General features: G+C 37.1%; 1 protein-coding gene across 1 annotated transcript; it reads right to left on the reverse strand.

Moving 5' to 3' along the window:
* Positions 1-8,230: 8,230 nt before the first annotated feature.
* Positions 8,231-12,144, reverse strand: LOC113318817 (oligopeptide transporter 3-like). The gene is made up of 6 exons (XM_026567069.1): positions 11,594-12,144; positions 11,205-11,302; positions 9,958-10,527; positions 9,625-9,880; positions 9,351-9,533; positions 8,231-9,225 (listed from the first exon to the last, which is right to left on the reverse strand). Exons 1-6 carry the CDS (start codon positions 12,095-12,097, stop codon positions 8,611-8,613), a joined length of 2,226 nt encoding a protein of 741 aa, XP_026422854.1. The 5' UTR covers positions 12,098-12,144; the 3' UTR covers positions 8,231-8,610.
* Positions 12,145-20,382: the final 8,238 nt, after the last annotated feature.

Consider the following 20,382-nt stretch of genomic DNA (forward strand, 5'->3'; position numbering starts at 1 on the left):
CATTAGAAAGGAATTGGATGAGATTCAGGTTTCTAATCCTAATGATACTAGTACTACCTCTAGACTCAAAGCTAGATTGGAATACCTTTAAAACCTAGAGGAACTATATTTGAAGGATAAATCCAGGGAGGTTTGGCTCATGGAAGGTGACAGAAATTTACCCTCTTTAGGAGAAAAAGAAATCCTATTAGCTGGATAAAAGACTCTACTAATACTATTCTAAGTAATAAAGATAGTATTGGAACTACTTTTAAAAATTATTTAAAAAATATGTATTCTTCTCACTCTCAACAATTCCAAGATAAAATCCTTGTTGATCTCCCCATTAAATTTTCTCCATAAGACAACTCCTTTCTGAATTTACCTCTAACTGCAGAGGAAATAAAGAACGTTCTCTTTCAAATGGGGGGAAAAGGCTCCAGGCCCTGATGGTTTTACTGGTTTGTTTTATCAAAAAAATTAGGATATTGTTGGTGAGGCTGTTATTGATATGACTCAAACATGCTTTAGGACAGGTCACATTGCTAAAGTTTTTAATCATATTAACATAGCTCTCATTCCTAAAGTCCCTCTTGCTGAACTTGTTTCACAATATAGGCCAATAAGGCTTTGTAATTTCATCTACAAAATTCTATCCAAAACTCTGGCTAAACTTAAACCTTTTATGAATAACATTATTTCTCAAAACCAAAGTGCATTTATTCCCAAGACGAGTATTACTGATAATATTCTGCTGGCTAATGAGGCTATATTTGTTGTCAATCACTACGACAAAATTGAAGGCATTGCTACCATTAAACTTGACATATGTCTAAAGCTTATGATAAGCTAGAATGGTCTTTTATTGAAAATGTTCTGACTAGAATGGGTCTCTCAAACCACTGGATCAAGCTCATAAACCAGTGTGTTTCTACAGTTTCATATTCTGTTCTTCTCAATGGTTTCCCTATAGGTTATTTTAAACCTGAAAGCGGCCTCAAACAGGGAACCCTCTTTACCCCTATCTCTACATCATCTTCTCTGAAGCTCTTTCCTCTTACATTGATATCCTTCAAAAGAAAGGAATCTTATAAGGCATCAAGGTTTGTAAAGATGCTCCTGAAATGACACATCTGTTGTTTGCTGACGATTCCCTTTTATTTTCTAAAGCTACTACCCAGAAATTTCAAATTATCATAGGTTATCTCCAAAAATACTGTTCAGCTTCTGGGAAAGAATTAAATTTTGATAAATATGATATCTTATTCAGTAGGAAAATTCCTCAACATAGGAAAGCCATTTTGGCTAACATTCTACAGATTAATAACAGAGGCTTGGGAGAAAAATATCTTGGCACTCCTATTGTGTTTCAATCTTCTAAAATTCAACCCAATATGGGTATTGTCCAAGCTGTGGATGCTAGAATCACTATCTGGCTTCACAAGCTCCTGTCTCAAGCTGTTAGAACTACTTTGATTAAACATATAGGCCAAGCTATCCCCCTATTTTAAATGGGAGCCTTGATTATTCCTAAACATCTGTGTAAATAGATGGACTTCCACATTTGCAAATTCCGGTGGGGAGAAACCTTAGATCCTAAGACAGGAAACTGCATCTTCTAGGATGGGACATTCTTTCTTCCCTTAATGCTGAAGGTGGTCTAGGCTTTAAGAAGGCTGAGCTAGACATCCTGGCTATGTTAGCTAGGAATGCCTGGAGAATTCTATAAAATCCTACTTGTATGCTAGCTACTGTTCTCAAAGCTAAAATATTTTCCTAAAACTGATTTCTTGAATGCCAAGTGTACTGGTAAATTTTCTTGGACTTGGAAGTGTTTGCATGCCATAAAAGAACTTATCAAGCCTTTTATTTCCTGGATTGTTGGGGATGGTCAATTTATTGACCCATGGTGTGATAAATGGATCCATTCATTGGGATATGCCACACCCATCCCTCTAGTCCCTCCTGATCCTAGTATTAAAGTTTCTTATTTCATTGATCCTCATACCAGAACATGGAATATGTCAATGCTTAACACCCACTTTGATAATGCTTTTGTTAAGAAGATTATTACCATTCCCTTAAGCCAGCTTTGCACTCCTGACAGGAGGGCTTGGGATCTTTCAAAGAATGACAAGTTTTCTTCAAAAATATGCCTATATGGGGCTTAGAGGTCTTAAACCCTCCCCATGTAAAAACCTTCGGATGTACATTTTTAAAATCAGGGTTACTTACAAAATCCAAGTTTTCATTTGGAAAGCTGCTACAAATGCTATCCTTGCCATAACCATCTTGCATAACGGAATGCCTATGCATAATGTTGACTGTGCTAGGTGTAATGATACTCAGGAGTCCATTTAGCATGCCTCTGTTCTCTGCCCATTTGCTAGTCGTGTTTGGTTTCTTTATGATTTCTGCATTAACTCTCAGTTCTTTCAAATTAAATCCTTCATTGATTGGTTATTGTTTTGGTTAATTGATCCTCTGTCTAGTCTCTCTGATGAAGCTCAATGTCTTTTTTTTTTTCCATTATGTGGTCTTTGTGGACCAGTAGGAATAACTTTATATTCCAAAGCATTCGGGAAAACCATACTATTGTCCTTGTTTGGGCTAGAGACATGCTTTTAACTAGAAAAACCTGTCTCACTATCTCTCCTACTACCCCTGTAAACCTATGTGACATATGGATGCCCCCTCTGTTGGATGGATAAAATGTAACACTGATGGTGTCTATGATGACATTTCTGGAGCTAATGTTGTAGGATTTGTGATGAGAGATTTCTCAAAGAGAGCTACCTTTTGTGCCTCCTTGGTGTTTGAAGTAAACTCTGCTGAAGAAGCTGAAGCCAGAGCTGTTGGGGCAGTCCTGAAGAAAGCCTTGGAGAAACAGTTAACTCATGTCATTGTTGAAAGTGATGATAAGAATCTTATCGACCAATTTTAAGCTGGCCAGTTCGATGGAGACTCGCGTACGAATGCTATTTTCATAGACATTTAGTTTTTCTCTTCTAAATTAGTAGCTTGTATTTTTAGTTTTCAACCGTGTGTTTGTAATTCTGTAGGTCATGAGCTAGATAGATCAATGGTAAAAAACAAACAATGCCTCTATGTACTGGTCTGTGCCTCCTGTTTGGCTTTGCCAACAGTTGAGGGGGATCATTAGCCTTGTTGAAGGCTTTATCTATAAAAAAAAAAGTTAGAAGGTTAAAGATCGATGTGGACTCCAATTTCCAACAGTTAAAGGAGATGTGCACTCCAATTTCTAACGGTGAAAGGAGTTGCATTATGTGTTAACTCATCATTAGGAACGTGTGTTACTTGACACACGGTTTCCTGTTTGTCACGCAACTTGTAATTTAGGAAATCAGTTCAAGTTAGGAAAGACTCTTACCTTGATGTTCAAGTATGATCATGTATATATACTTTGTAACTCTTGTTAAGCAATAACATGAAATAATAAAAAGTTCTATCTTCTGTTAAACTATCCTGTCTAGTTCTTCTTAGTTTTCAGTTAACATAAACCCTAATTAGTTTTAGTTTGGTATCATCTAGGTTATATTCTCCGAAACCATGTCTACTGCATCTTCTACAATTTCTTCTACAATCTCTTCTACCATCTCTGCACTCATTGATTCTACCATCTCTTCACAGTCTTCGACTATGGCTCATGTCCAATTTTCTCAACCTCATCATATCATCACTCTTAAATTAGATGAAACCAATTATTATTTGTGGCGTGCTCAGTTTTTGCCGTATCTTCAGGGTTATGATTTACATGGTCACGTCACCGGTACAACTCCTTGCCCTGCGTCTACTCTTGCCGATGAATCTCCAAATCCAGCCTTTGCTTCATGGAAAAAACAGGATAAAATCCTGGTAAGTTGGATGTTTTCTTCTCTTACTCCTTCTGTTTTCCGTCATGTTCATCGTCTTTCCACAGCCAAAGAAATCTGGACCTCTCTCGAACCTCTGCATGATTCTAAGTCTGACGCTCAAATCCATCATCTTCATTGTGAGCTGCGTGCACTTAAGAAAGGATCTCAAACCATGCGAGCATATATCGATCATGCTTGAGACTTGGTTGATAGTCTCGCTTCCGCCAACACCCAGTTACAGATAAGGAGTTTCGTCACTGTCTTTTTGCTGGTTTAGACATTTCTTATGATGCTATTGTTACATCACTCTCCACAACCATGAGCTCTCTTACAGTCGAAGATTTTCTCACGTTTCTGCTTATGTTTGAGTTACAAATTGAACAACAAACAAAATCGTTGAATACCCAACATGTTGCTAATCTGGATGCACAATCTCGACAGTCCTCATCACGATCTTCTCCATCGGATGTCTCTTCAGCATCATCTGCTTCCGCTTTCAATCCTTCTCGCTTCTCTGGGAATGGGAATAACATTCCACAACCTCAACGTGGGCCTGCTCAGTTTTCAGTTAATATACCACAGCCTGGTCGTGCTGAACTATCTTGTCAACTTTGTGGGCGTAAAAATCATGAGGCCCAGGATTGTTGGAACCGCTATGACAGAAGCTTCCTCCCACCCAAGCGTCAACCACCATCGTCTCCACCAAGGTCTTATGCTGCTTATGGACCCGGCCTTGTACCATCACCCTCATGGAGAGCTGACAGTGGTACTACGGATCACATCACCAATGATATTCCTCGCATTCGATTTCCAACTGAGTATACTAGTCCTGATCAAATACAGATGGGTAATGGTTCTTCTGTACCAATTTCTAATGTTGGTACCTCTATTTTAGGAACTCCCACTCGTAAATTGCAGCTTCGCAATTTTCTCTTTACACCACAAATCCCTCACAATCTCTTATGTGTTTCTCGACTTACGACTGATAATAATGTCTTATTTGAATTTCATCCAAATTTCTGTCTTGTGAAGGATCGATGTACCGGGAAGGTTCTTCTTCGCGGCAGTAGGAAAGGTGGTCTTTATCAACCTGATGCTTCGTCTCAATCTCCTAAAGCTTTCATAGGAGAACGTGATAGTTTACAAGCCTGATATGCTAGAATGGGACATCCAATGATGCGCATAGTTCGCAAAGTTATTTCACAGTCTTTTCTTCCAGTTTCAAACCAAACTATTAGTTTATGTTCATCATGTCATGAGCATAGGAGTCATAACTTACCGTTTAAGTCGAGTACAACTATTTATTTGAATCCATTAGATTTAATTTTCTCGGATGTGTGGGGACCCTCTCATATTTTATCTAATGATGGTTACAAATATTATGTCATATTTATTGATGTGGTCATTTTACTTGGATGTTTCCTATGTCTGAGAAATCTGATGTCTTTTCTATATTCTTCTTGTTTCAAAAGCATGTTGAAAATCTTTTTAATCGAAAGATAAAAATAGTTCAGTCTGACAATGCTACTGAGTATCGCAAACTCACTCCGCATCTCCAAAAACTTGGGATTTTTCATCGTTTTTCATGCCCACATACTTCTGAGCAAAATGGTTTGGTTGAACGTCGTCATCGTCATATTCGTGAAACTGGTCTTACAATCCTAAATATGGCTTCTGTGCCGTCTTCGTATTGGTATGATTCGTTTTACACCGCTTGTTATTTAATGAATCGTGTCCCTTTCGAATTCTGTTATTAACTCCTCTCGATATGAAGCTCTTTTTGGTCTCCCACCAGATTACACTTTTCTTCGTGTATTTGGTTGTATGTGTTATCCTCATTTACGTCCGTATAAGTCTCACAAAATGGAGCCTCTTTCTTCTCCTTGTGTTTTTATTGGATATAGTCCATCTCACAAAGGTTATAAGTGTCTTCATATTCCTACGGGTCGAATATACGTCAGACGTCATGTTGTTTTCGATGAGACTACCTTTCCCTTTGCACCCGCGACATTACCTTCATCAGCATCAACTACTTCACAGGTAACTTCAAGTTCTACCTCATCTGTTTCATTACCATTGGTCTCTTCTACTAGTTCCATTGTTCATCCGGTACTGACAGATCAAACAAGAAATTCTGCAACTTCAGATGTGATTAGCCAGCCAACACCTGCACAGCCGTCGTTTCCTCGGTCTCCAACAAGGGTCAAAACTTCACCAGTGGTTAGTCAGCCAAGATCTACTCAGTCTCTGTCTCATCGGTCTCCACCAAGACAAACATCTTCTATTCAGCAATTGTCTCCTCTGTCTCCAACAAGAGACTTTTCTTTCGACCAACAATTGACGTCACCAGCACTATCATCAGTTCCTGATGACAATATTGTCTCAGACGTCATACTGCCAGAACCTTCTTCCCATATGGATTCGATTTTAACCAATAATCATCCTCCACCACCATCGTCTATGCCTTCTTTTGACGAATCAGGGTCCACACTTCCGGAAGCAGACTCCACTGTTCAAGCTTCCGTCGTACAACAAAGTATTTCGACACATCTGATGGTTACTAGAGCTAAGGATGGCATTTTTAAAACCAACTCAAAATATGCACTGGTATGTGATTCTCTATATGAACCTACATGTATTTCACAAGCTCATAAAGATCCAGATTGGCGTGTATCATCCGATGACGAGATTAATGCATTACTTCGAAATGGTACATGGTCGCTAGTACCATATGATCCTTCTATGAATGTTATTGGATGTAAATGGGTGTTTCGTATCAAACGAAATCCCGATGGTACAATTGCACGTCGTAAATATCGCTTGGTTGCAAAGGGCTACAATCAACAAGTGGGGATTGATTACTCTGAAACGTTTAGTCCGGTAGTTAAACCATGCATTATACAAATTATTCTTACATTGGCTTTATCTTCCAATTGGCCAATTCATCAACTAGATGTGCAGAATGCCTTTTTACATGGAGAACTTCATGAGGAGGTGTACATGAAACAGCCTCCGGGTTATGTGGATTCTCGTTTTCCTACACATGTTTGTAAATTACATCGTTCTCTCTATAGACTTAAACAGGATCCTCGTGCGTGGTACCACATGATTAGTACCTTTTTGCTACAAATTGGGTTTATTACTTCAAAGTGTGACTCGTCATTGTTTATTTTCAATGGAACTTATGGTACTATTTATTTGTTGGTTTACGTGGATGACATTATCGTTACTGGCTCCAGTACCACGGGTATTGCCTCTGTTTTCACTCGTTTACAACAAGAGTTTTCAATTAAAGATCTTGGTTCCTTGTCTTATTTTCTTGGCATTGAGGCGACTCGTACTTCTTCAGGTTTATTTCTTTCTCAACAACGTTATGCTCACGATCTTCTTATTCGAGCAAAAATGGATGGAGCTAAACCAATTAGCTCTCCACTAAGTACTTCTGGTGATATTTCTTCTGATCGTAACACTTTATTAACTGATGCTACTGAATATCGTAGTATTGTTGGAGAATTGCAATATTTAACATTTATTCGTCCAGACCTTGCATATGCTGTTAATAAAGTTTGTCAATTTATGCATGCTCCTACTGAGTTTCAATGGGGTTTAGTTAAGCGTATTCTTCGTTATCTCAAGAGCACAAGTACTTTTGGTATACTTCTTCGACCATCACCGTCTTTACAATTATCTTTCAGTGCGTATACTGATTCTGATTGTCTGGTTCTCTTGAAGATCGTCGTTCTACTAGTGGATATTGTGTTTATTTAGGAGGAAATATTATCTCCTGGAGTGCTCGTAAACAGAAAACAGTATCTCGCTCCTTTCTGAGCTTCATATATCTACACGTTCTCCTCCTATCTTATGGTGTGATAATCTTGGTGCAACTTACCTCACAGTTAATCTTATATTTCATGCACGGACAAAGCATATAGAAATTGACTACCATTTTGTTTGTGATCAAGTTTCTTCCAAACTTCTTGATGTTCGTTTTATCTCAAGTAAAGATCAAATTGCAGATATATTCCCAAAAGCACTATCTACAGATCGGTTTTCTCATCTACGTTTCAAGCTAACGGTTTAGGAGAACCCGTTACGCTTGCGGGAGGGTGTTAACTCATCATCAGGAACGTGTGTTACTTGACACACGGTTTCCTGTTAGTCACGCAACTTGTAATTTAGGAAATCAGTTCAAGTTAGGAAAGACTCTTACCTTGTTGTTCAAGGATGATCATGTATATATACTTTGTAACTCTTGTTAAGCAATAACATGAAATAATAAAAAGTTCTATCTTCTGTTAAACTATGCTGTCTAGTTCTTCTTAGTTTTCAGTTAACATAAACCCTAATTAGTTTTAACTTTATGAAACGAAGCCATGTCGAGCAAATCTGGTTGCACTGACACAGTGGCACTCTAGAAAAGCCGTTATGTTAAATAGAAGAGTCACATACATATACAACATTTTCTGGGGCAAACATATCCCAGCCATTAGGGCCGGACTCACTGCCTTCGGAGCCCGCCCAAACCCACTAGGACATATGCTCGCATGCATGAGGGACAACCTCGACCTACCATAGAGAGGACATGAATGTATCCTACTGGAGGATGGTTCCTACATTAATCTAACCTGAAGATCTGGATTATACCAGAACATTTCAAGTAAGAATAAGACTTTATTATTAATAGTAGAAACCAGCTCAACTCCATGCTTCAGAGCATCCTATTCTTGCAAATTCTTGGGGATTTATCCGTGCCTCGTTAAAAAACTGGGCATCCTTTAACGGAAATACCTGGTTCAGTTGGACAAGTTGCTAATGGACAATGATCCGGGTGAGTTCCCCACCATTTCAGATTATGATGCGTGTTTTGAAGAGTGAAGAACAAGAGGACACCCATGAATGCCGTCCCTGCATCGAGTGCAGCTGATAAAACGTAGTTGTATTTTTGCCACCATCTTTTCCGGTAAACAAAGACAAAGTAGTTAAATATGGTGCCTGTGACAAGCCAACTAGCTATATTTGTTGGAGTGGCAGGAGGCATTCCTGCAAAGCCGTATGAGATAACGGGAATGTTGATTAATGGAATCCATTTTTTCTCTGGGAAGATTTTGCTCATAACCCAAACCGGTACTGGCAGAATAGCTCCTACTAGAAATAACCAGACCAAATTCCTATACATTGATCCTGCTCCAAATAATCTCCTTGGTCCAATCAAACCCCAAATCACCGAAGCGTCAAAGGTTACACGGTATTTTGGGCAAGTCCATGGACTATCAGGATGAAGTGCTTCAACGTCACAAAGGTTCTCGATGTTCTCTAGCATCCACCATGCAACTGCCAGGTTCACTGTTCCGGAAAGTAGTGTTCCAACAAGCTGCATTGTAGTTGCACAAAAAACATAAAATGAGGGTAAAACAGAACATAGATAAAGTTCGATATTAAGTCCAGGAATCCTGAAGTTTTATCTTACAAGACAGGATTCAAGAAGTTAGCTAGTACCTGAGCTGTGAACATGCATCTTGGTGGGATTTTCATGTAATGACCAAGTTTCAGGTCCGCTAAAAAAGACAGCGCGTGGACAGTGCTTATTCGACCATAAATCTTGAAAAGGAGATTCGCAATAGGCTTTCCAGGCAGCACATATCCAATCATGAATTCCGCTATGATATCGTATCCAAGTCTCTGAAAGGATCAAAATTCATTAAGAAAATGAAGATGCTATCAATTCAACTTTCCTACAGAACAGTTGAAAATTTTAGCTTGTGAAAATTACTTGATTTGTAGTTGCTTCAATAACCCCAATAGGGAGAGTAACAATCCACGCCAAGGAAAAAGCAAAGAGCATCCCCCACCATGGAAGCTGAATATCTTTTTTCCATACGAAAGACGTTAACAAAGCAAATGCCATGCTGACTACTAATAAGATGAGGAACCACCACTGAGGAACATCTTTGTAATTCTTCATCAATCTGGCATGGATATCGAGTTTGGCATCTTTCATAGCCGACTTGCTCCGTTTCAAGATATCCCTATACAGGAAACCAATCAAATTCACATTTTTCTCGAGCTGCAAAATGATTTGCAAGGAAAATTTAAGGAATTCTACCTGCCATGAAAAAGTGCCACATGAGTCATGGTTGCTGCAATCCTAGCAAACCCGGATCCAATGGAGAGAGCAAATAGAGGACTCAGGTAAAGCTTCCCATAATTGTCGTACGCAGCGATATTCAGATCATACTGAGGGGTCAAAATCTTGGTAGTGTCGTAAATGTGACCGGTTGAAGTGAAGAGTTTATTCGAAAACATTGGGAACTTTCGAGCATCAAATGTGTTGAACTTCCAGTAACAAAGTGGAACAATTATGTAGATAAACATGATAAATCCAACAGCTATGTTCAAGATCGAATACCAGGGTGCTATTAATGGACTTCCATGGTATGCTGAGATTCCCGCCCAATCGAGTGTGAATGCACCCACACCGAGACCGTGATAACCTGAACCAATTTGTTGAGCTGTAATACTGTGAGGCCAAACCCAACATACCCAGGAGAAGAATGTCAAGATTGGGAATAGATAACCCGGTAAAGCGTAGTAGACAAAACTTGCTGTCATGAAGATGAAAAAGAACTGCATTCGAGTAAGGCTTTTCGATTTCGAATCCTTCTCATGAAGCGCTCTGCAAGGTTAACATCCAGACAGTAGATTTTGTAAACCATTATATGCAATGAAATTGCAGAACAAACCAAAGAAATGAACTGAAACAATTCATGAACCACTGCAGTTATAAATAAACTACTTAAAGGTGCATTCCATTGGTTAGTCCACCACAAAAAACCAGTTATACTGTGAGTGCAACACCTGCGGAGCCAAGTAGGGGCATTTGCCCCCTAGGCCTAGACTTCAGATTTCTACCTTGAGTCCTGGTTCCGCCACCGATAATGACAAAAATAATCTAAACTGCTTTTTGGTCAAGCTGTTTAGAATATGATTAAGAATCGACTGAACATGGGTTTTATTTGCTATTTCACTTTATTCCTATTGTTAAAAGTATGGCAAAAAATATCTTCAAAATCTTTTTGACATAAAAAACTAAATATGGGAAAAGTTTTTCCACCACTTGGTACCAAATAATTTTTGACATATGCAACACTCAATAAGTTAACTTCCCATTCACATTTCATATATTATCTTCACCCTTTTTATGTATTGTTTTTTTCAGTCAGAAAGTTAAAGACTAGGAACTTTTTGATCAGAGCCACCACATAGTCCACAACAGTACCAATTGGCCTACAAAAGTTTTAAACCACTAGACTAGGGAGTTTCAGAGAGAGAGAGAGAGAGAGAGAGAGATACCTGAATAGAGAAACTTGAGCAAGGTTTGAAGGCCACCACATTTCAGCTGGATCAACCAGATATTTTCTGAGCATTCCAGCCCATCCATACCCCAATATCTGCATTTTTGCATTTGTGAATATGATATAAGTATAAGTATATCATTAACAGAAAAGAAAAAAATAGTGATAAATATGAAATCTCCAAGGCCATATGCTAGATATCTTGTGGTGAAAATTCGCAACGGCACCAAGTTGCAGTTGTTTGCAAAAACCAAGAAAAACATGTAAAGTTCATTGCATAAAATTCGTAATTGCGAAATTTTACAGCATACCAAGCAGGCTTCATAACATTACATAGCAAAAAATTAAAATAAAATTTGAAGAGATCACATGAAAGATCACACTTACCTGTGTAGACAAGACAACAAGGAGAGCACACAGAAAGTTCAAGCTTTGTTTATAAAACCCTTTCATAATAGTAATAGCACCAATAGAATAAGCATCACCACCACCATAAGACACTCCACAGTTAGCAAATATAGTGATAATAACATGTTCTTTCATATTGAAAGGTCCGGGATTCAAACTAAACCCTTTACCAAAAACCTTATACTCTCTTGTGGGTAAAGTAGAAGCCATGAATTTACCAAGTGGTAAAACACCAATTTGCATTAAGATCGATGATATCGTTAGTGGTTGCGTTCGATATGTGAAAAACGTGTTCAGAAAAATGAGTAGTGTACATGAAGTAATACCCAAAAACCAAGCTCTAAACGTCATGACAGGAAGAGATGGATCATCTGTTTCAGGTACAACTAGAGCTACTTCTTCTATTGGGTATCTTTCATCTGGTTGTGAAGGTTCTTTGGTATGTGTATTTGTGGAATGTTGAGTATTTTTATTGGACCCCATTAGTGATGCTTCTTCTTCTTTCTCTTTTTTTTTGTGCTCTCTGTACTAGCAAGTGTACTTACTTCAGCAAAACTGAGATAGTGTTATATAGTGCATGTGTGTGGAGGAACAAGAGTGTGCTTTTACGTAAATACCCTTTCGCATTTGGTGGACTAAATTTAAGGTGGCAGAATATAATAAAGAAAGGGTTCCTTTCTTTTTTTGTGAATGAGAAGAAAAGAGTAATATCTGAATATATCCATATTCTTTCACAATCTTCTAGTTCCTTATCAGTTTCAGCATGGGCTGTTTGTTGCCACACTTCAGCATATCTTTTTCTCTTTACAAAAACAAAAAAAGATCAAATGTTTAAAACTTCAATTTGAATGTATAAATTGAAACTCTTTAGTCAATGACATTCACGGTCTGAATTTGAATTCAAGATTGTCTCAAGAGAATCTTCCACGCAAAACATTATAAATATTTTTCTTGAGAAGTTTACTTAGTAGTATGCTGTAGTTAACCCACATCAAATGTTTAAAACACTTGCACAAAATAAGCACAGTTTGAGAAGTTTTCTAAATTAAAGTTACAAATCATCAAAAGTTATTTGGTTAATCCTTCTGTGTTCTTCTTTTTGGCATCCTTAATTATATATTTATCAATTAAAGTTAGATGATGTGATAAAGTAACTAGTAAATCAAAGCCATCAATATCCTAAATTGAAGCAATCCCGTGAAAATCATGTGTAATGGGTTTTAGATGTGACTGATATAGTTTAAAACAAATGTTTTGGCGGATTGGCATTATAATGTAAGGCAAACAACGTGGCTAAACCAGCACAAATAGACAGTCGACAAAGAAGAACACCTACATTGGGTTACGGGTTACCACTTTCAATGGGCTCCCATCATCTAAGCAAAGCATCCCTACTGAATACCCAGCCATCAAAAGACAGGGCCAAACAATGTGCACGTACTTCTTGTAGTACTTCTAAACCATTAGATTTTACATCTATTATGTACATCTCTACTATAGTAAATCCGGCGGTTTAAAGTTGTATATTCATTATCCATTCGAGTGCCTGATACCACTGTTTTTAACTTTTGTATTAGTTCTTTATTTAGATCGAGTAATATAATGATACTGATGTGAGTAAGATGGACTTTGGATCAAAATTAGAATAATTGAAGATTCTAATTGAATCGACAAAGGTTTCAGCGACACTTTTCCAAAATTTCGAACACTTTTTAGTTAAGCATGAAGCATGGCTGAAAAATTAACAAATGTAGGTGTAGCATTACTCTCTTAAACATTAGCTGTACTTTAAAATGAAAGGAAAAAATAAACACCAAAAATGTTTTAAGCAGAAAGGTGAAGTGTACTATACTACTAACTTAGTGCTTCACCTTTTTGAGGAGTGTGGAGATCACATATCACGTGTAGTGCAACACACGCTCAGACCCTGTCATTAACTAAACGTAAGAATGAACCTAAATCTACAATTTTTTTCTATTTTTACTTAGCTATGATAGGCTGATTTAATACGCCACCACTGTGTTTTTATCCACATAAGCTTCAAAGGCTTGTGTACGAGTCGTGTCGTACCTCTTTGGCCATTTGCTGCATATGAAGGGACATTGTTGGCTGCATTATGTGCCTTTTAGTACCCACTAAGAATGAGCTTTTTTCATTGATAGTGCGATCTGATATAAACGTAAGGTGGTCCTTTAGTCAATGCTAGCACTACTTGATGACGCATATGGCTAAGGAATGAATGAATTTTGCTCCCCTGCTTTACGTACATGTGCCTGAACGGCAAAAGAAGGAACTAAGTTTTGACTTTAAAGAAGTTATAGTCAGTATATATATATCCTTCTATGTATATCTGTGGGTGTGGGCAGGAATGGGACCTTCTTCATATTTTAATTCACTTTGAGACAATAGATTCAATAGTGCACTTATCTAATAGTTTGGGAACTTTGGTGCAAACAAGATATTAAGTGGGTGGATGTACCTTCTCAAGGAAGTTGAGGATGAATTTCTTGCATGTGGTCTAGAGCAATATTTCAGTGATTGACACTTTAATTTATTGCTCACTACTCTATTACTTTGCTGTGCACATCGGCAAATAGGCAAGTGGCGGTAGTTGGTACTGCAACCTTATTATCATTGCCATCAACTTGCCAGTGCATGTGCGTTCAAAGTCTGTCTATGTAAATCTAGATTTGTAATAGAAATGACTAGGTTATCATTTTATTTTTAAGAACAGTAATCAAAATCAGCTAGGTCGATTAGGTTGGAGCTAGCCGATTAGGATCTTGTTATTAATCTTCATAGAACACGTTACAATACGCTAGGTTTGAAACTTGGACCTAGCCAACTGTGAATCGTGTTCTTCCTGTTAAAGAACACATTACGATAAGCTAGCTAGGCTGTGAATCTTGGATCTAGCAGATTGTGATTCTCGTATTTCATTTTTGAAGAACAGTCTCTAATGTAATTTTGGACCTAGTCTATCGTGAATTTTTTTTTTAATTTTTAAAGAATACACTACACAATCCGGTAAGTTGTAAATCTTGGACCCAGATGATTTTGAATATTGGAGAACATGATTATAAATCTGCCCGGACCTTAGTAGCCAGGAACGGGAACGAGGTCGGGAGCGGGAGCGAGGACGGGAGCGGGGATCGTCAAATATTCAAAAAATGAGATACGAGAAGCGAGTTGGGAGTGTGAATTAGACTATTAAGTTTCTAAATTTTTAATCCAAAAATAAAACTTGGAAATTGTGAGTCTTTAAACTGTGATTAATGTAATAGAACAAGGAGACCAAGGATATGAATGGGAGTTGAAAAGAGTGTTGTTGATCATGACGGTTTAAGCAGTGTAGACATACACTTAAGTAACTAGACACCTATTTTTTGGGGAGTAGTGATACACTCACCACACTATTCTCCCACTATGCATCCCGCGAGGGGATCGTGGGGTCACGGGAACATCTCTATATTGGGATTAGAAAGGGTTTCAAGTGGGGCCCATCTTGTATCTCAAGCGGGATTTTTTTGCGGGACAAAATTACGGTAAGTTAATCATTTCCGATATTTTGGGGAGGTTGCTGCGGAGGTTGCTTCTTGGAATTTCCTGGGCAGTGGTAAAAAGTAACTGTATAGGAAGCTGATGTGGAAAGCGGGTCCATCACAATAACTACACATAAACATATAATATACGTTACAGAGACCTGAAGATATGAAATACTAGATAGAGATATGAGAATATACACGGTTAGAAGATTCAGTAGATAAAGATACAAAGATTTGAGAATATATACACTTGGACTTGGTAGATAAAGATATATGAGAATATACACACTTTAGTATATAGAGATATGAAGAATTGAAGATAAGAGAATATACTAAACTAGTGAAACGTTTCTCTAAGCTTAGAAGCGCGTTTCTCTCAGGTGAGGAGCGCGCTCCCATCACGATTCTTATTAAGGAGCGCAAAATCGCGGATCTCAGAGAGATCCGTGACCACTTCTCACGTTCCTGGCTACTAAGGCCCAGCCAGTTCCCTTCAAAGATTAAGGGTCGCAGCATTAACAACATTACTAGTAGTTATTGGAGATCTTTGTTAACAACCTTCGTTTGATCTCCGCAGTTAATTACCTAAGAGACTAGATATAAGTTATACTCCTCCGTTGCTTTTTAATTGGATGATTTTGCTTTTAGAGAAAATTAAGGAAATTAAGAGAAATAATTATTGAAAGTGGTCCTCATGACACTTGTCAATAAAAAGAAGTGAAGTGAAATGGTCCCCATGACACTTGTCAGCAAAAGAAGTATAGTGAAATGGTCCACATGACACTTGTCATCAAAAGAAGTTAAGAAAAAAGTGGTCCCAGAAAACTAAAATAACATTTCACTTTCCCAATTAAGAAACCAACCTATTTTTTTATTTTGAAACATTTACTTTAGGAAACCAGCCTATTAAAAAGGAACGGTGGGAGTATCATATAACACACAATTTTCACTTCCATTAAACGGTAATTAGCAAAATTGCCAAGAGAAAAATATCAAAAATAATTCATTCATTTTTCCTCACTACTCGTTGTTCCTTAAACCATTTGCAAACCCACATCAGTCATAAAATAAAAATATCCCAAGGGTTGTTTAAAATATTTTCATGTTCTGATCATTATCTTTCGCCTCGCGTTACCGGAGTAAGGAGAAACTAGATTTTCCACATAATTATCTGCTGGATGAAGCATTAAATTAACACCATCATTTACTTTTCTACCACTTGAATTTTTCGTGTCATATAAAATTAAGTCGCCCCAATCCCTTAGTAGTAAAACGCCACCTTCAAAAGACCAGACAAGATTCAAATTATGGCCATATATACTATTGCCCTCGCGATAGATGGTATGGTATACCGTTTAGTTCAGGATTCTCGAACTCCATAATCTTGCATCACCCAAACTTCAAAATCAACCGTAAAGGAAAAAAGTACACAAAGGCACCCTTCCAGTACTTCAGGAATTCTTCAAATTTCTCGTCACTGATATCTAAACAGATTATTAACCATGAGGAGAGGTCTTTCCCAAGAATCTAGTGCAATGCTCCGTTAACAAGCACCCCACTATTTACCCTAGGTGGATACATATAGGGCAAGATTTGAGTAGTGCTTTTCCATGAATTTTATTTTAGTGTGTAGACGTCGACTAAATAACTACCCTTAGCTCTAACATCTACCACAACTATTAACTTGGAATCATCGGTTTTCCGGTCATAACCTAACGCATATATACGGATATCTTTTAGTACATATTCACTCGGTGATTTAGGTATCTTCACGTGTTCTCTAGTTGCTGGATTCCAAACACAAACGAAGGGTGTTGTTGAATCATTACACTCTAAGCAAACCAAACCATTACAAGAACAAAGCAAACAAAAATCATAATATGGCGCTTCGCTAACATCAAATTCGATTTCACTCGATGACAACGAAGATAATGCATCATAACTTACAGAACGAAAATACTTTGGTTGTTTACTCCCGTAACTTGGAAACATTAGAATATTGTTTCCTTGTTTACTCCCGTCATAGCTTGTAGACAATAGCATATTATTGTTTCTTTGTGCATGACGAAGGTGCATCTTAACAAAAAGAGGACTAGAAATAATGGAAAACCAAGTCTTGCAAACATACATACATTTATACGTTGATTTCACTGGCAGTCTCGAAAAGATTTCAAAGCAGATCTCTTCTGGTATGCTTGACATTGCTTCTTTCTTCTCCCGTTTCTGATTTGCCAAAAAGTGAGAGAATTTCTTTTTTTCTTTTTCTTTTTTAGCTAGGGTTTCCTCTCTCTTTTTTCTTTCGGCACAAAGGTGCGGCAGTTTATATAAGTACATTCTCAGTCGGCTGCCTCCGACGTGTTACACTTCTATTGTTTTTGAGTGAGAATTTCTCGCTTCTATTATTTACTCGAACATGCGGCACCAAGCCACCAACTTTGGTTCCAAGAATAGCCTAATAGTGTAGCATAGAAACGGTAGTCAAACTCGAAAGTCAAAACTTTTGACTCAGGGGTGAGCAGCGGTGAAATCGGTGGATTTCGTGCCACTCGTATCCGGTCCATCTTGAGCTAGATTTCCATTTGTGTCAGTTCATCAGAGGATTTCAAAAATAGAAATTAACGATTAGTCCCAAATATACTGGGCTTTGGACACTCTAATCCTACCTCCCAAAGCCTAGTACTAGGAGATCCAAATTTGTAATATTTTAAACGAGTCAATCCTTTTGAGAGCGATTCGGTCCAAAATGTTTTTTTTTAATGCCAAAACACCCATCAGCTAAAATGTGACGTTCTTTTTCATCATAAGGTTTATGTTCTTTCATTTTTCCCCATGCTGAAGCTCGATACAGCTTTCTCCCCGTAGAAATACGAAATCCTAATCTCGTTTTAGTAAAATTTCGATCCCCAAACAAATCTAACAATCAAACAGACATTTGATTCAATTTGGAAAACCTAGATCGTCGTCATCATTAACTTTTCGAGAAGATTTAGGGGGGAAGTTATGAATTCAATTTTCAGCAAACTTCTTTGAAGATTTCATCATTGATAGAGATTTTCAAAGATAATTTTAATATATTCTTATCACTTATTTTGATCGAACTGTTACGTTATTGATTTGATTTGAGATCAATTTTAGGAGAAAAAAAAACACCTACAAGTCTAAAAACCTAATTACTTTGATTTCTGTTCGAATTTGTTATTCGATTTATGATGAGAGTTTAAATCTATGAGCATCTCTTTGTTTTGCGATAAAAATCTCCAAATACAAGCTTTCAATTTATTTTGCTTCGTTGGGATTAATTTGATTTTACTGTAGTTTACTTACTTGTCATCTGTTATATATTGGTAGCTTGTCGTCAATGTAAATGCATACATTTCTTTTTCCTTGTGCTAGAAAATATGAATGAAATCTTAATTTTTTAACAATTGTTGTTGTGGATGTGGGAAAACTAATGATTGATTCATTATCACATGCTTGTGCTTGCTAAATCTTAATTTTTTTAACAATTGTTGTTGTGGATGTGGGAAAATTGATGATTGATTCATTATCACATTATTGCCCGGCCTTCACTAAGTGACATTTCTTGTCTTAACATAGTATGGATTTGGTTCTCCGAGATTTTTTATTACCTCTATTGTTGTCTATGAATGGCTTTCTCAATTTGTACATTCCTTTTTATTACATCAAAGGGAAATTGTAGTCAGTAGAAAACTGAAATGAATTACAAAAAAAAGAGCAAAATTATGGATGAAATTTCTTTTTAACTTTTCATTTTGTTACGATTATGTTTCCTATGATATCGGATTGAGTGCTTGAGTGTTGCTTTCACTTGTCAGCATATTTTGGTGTCACATTCATATGAAATTGACTGTTCATTTTTCAGGTGTATGTACTCCTGGTTGCCGACCGCCTAGATTTGCTTTTCTTCTTCCTTTTTTCCCCCTGTTCTTGTTGTTTTATGCTTTTACTTTTGACAGTTTTTTCTTTTTCAGATTATGTTCCAAAAGGAAGTGAAGACACACCATTTACAGGTATACTAAATGTTTCCTACTGTACCTTGTTGGTCACTAGTTGGGATATCAATTTTCATTTTGCTGTTTGAAAACCATGTGCTCCAGCGACTATGCTTACACCTTTGCTTGTATTCTTCTGGTAGTGTTAATAAGACAAAAACTTGCTAAGTTCTAAATCTTTCTTAGGTTGGAAAAATAATGAGCACAACACTTTTTTCATTTTTTTCTAATATGATGAGTTTATGGATAGTACCTGGTGCTAATTTTTAACTTATTCAATAGAAACTTGGACACGTAATAGGTATGAGAGTCTAAAAATATTTTGAATATTGGTTTTGTTTTCAGTACATATATATTTGAGTACATGATAAATGTTTACAAATTTGATTGTTTATCATTCTATACATGATTCTAGTTGCTTTGTTTGGCAACAATGAACTAGAGATGGTAGTGATTGTACGTATTAGTGCACATGTGCTTAATGAAAGTGTACATATTGCTGCACCTGTACGTAATGCAAGTGTACATATTGGTACACCTGTACGTAGTGCAAGTGTACATATTTGTGCACCTGTACATAGTCCAAGTTTATATTTTTGGATCTTAGTTCAATAAGATAATATTACTTTGTTGGTTCACATTCCATTTGATTTAGTGGAATTTGAGTTCTGTTATACGATGTTAAAGTTAGGGTGCAAATTTGGGTTCAATTTTTATAAGGGTTTCACATCTACCTAACGATATATAGTTAAAGATTAATTTTCCTGTGTATGTTAATTTATCATTTATTGTATTTAGCGTTTTTAATTGAGTGACGTCATAGTGGAAACTAAGGTAAGTAACTTAAAGTACTGCCAAAAGTAGTCGTCTGCTGGTAATGATTTGAGACCATATAGGAAAAAAATAATCATTAAACACAGTTCAGAGAATTAGCTGGAGTTTGAGTAAAATAGTAAGCTAGCTTTCCCAAATAAAAAGATTGTGCTAATGCTATAGATAAGTCTATATTGGAAAATATTCAGAGCCTAAATTAGGCAATAGATAACGATTGGCATTCTTCTGAAATATGACAAAACTTGAAGCCTAAATTTGGAAATAGCTAGTTCCATGAGTTTCAAAAATCGGCTCAGGCCCACTATAGGATTCTTAGTCAAATTTTAGTGAATAATCTTTTTTCATTTATTGGACGTCGAATCAGTGATGCTAGAGT

The sequence above is a fragment of the Papaver somniferum genome, chromosome 10, assembly GCF_003573695.1.
Source record: "Papaver somniferum cultivar HN1 chromosome 10, ASM357369v1, whole genome shotgun sequence".
Classification (NCBI taxonomy): Eukaryota; Viridiplantae; Streptophyta; class Magnoliopsida; order Ranunculales; family Papaveraceae; genus Papaver; species Papaver somniferum.

Excerpts from the sequence above, each read along its gene's own strand:
- LOC113318817 (XM_026567069.1), bottom strand. The coding sequence starts at position 12,097 with ATGGGGTCCAATAAAAATACTCAACATTCCACAAATACACATACCAAA. Across the intron at positions 9,881-9,957 it reads GTGGCACTTTTTCATGGCAG|GGATATCTTGAAACGGAGCA; the intron begins GTAGAATTCCTT and ends TTTCCTGTATAG. Across the intron at positions 9,226-9,350 it reads GATGCATGTTCACAGCTCAG|CTTGTTGGAACACTACTTTC; the intron begins GTACTAGCTAAC and ends ACTACAATGCAG.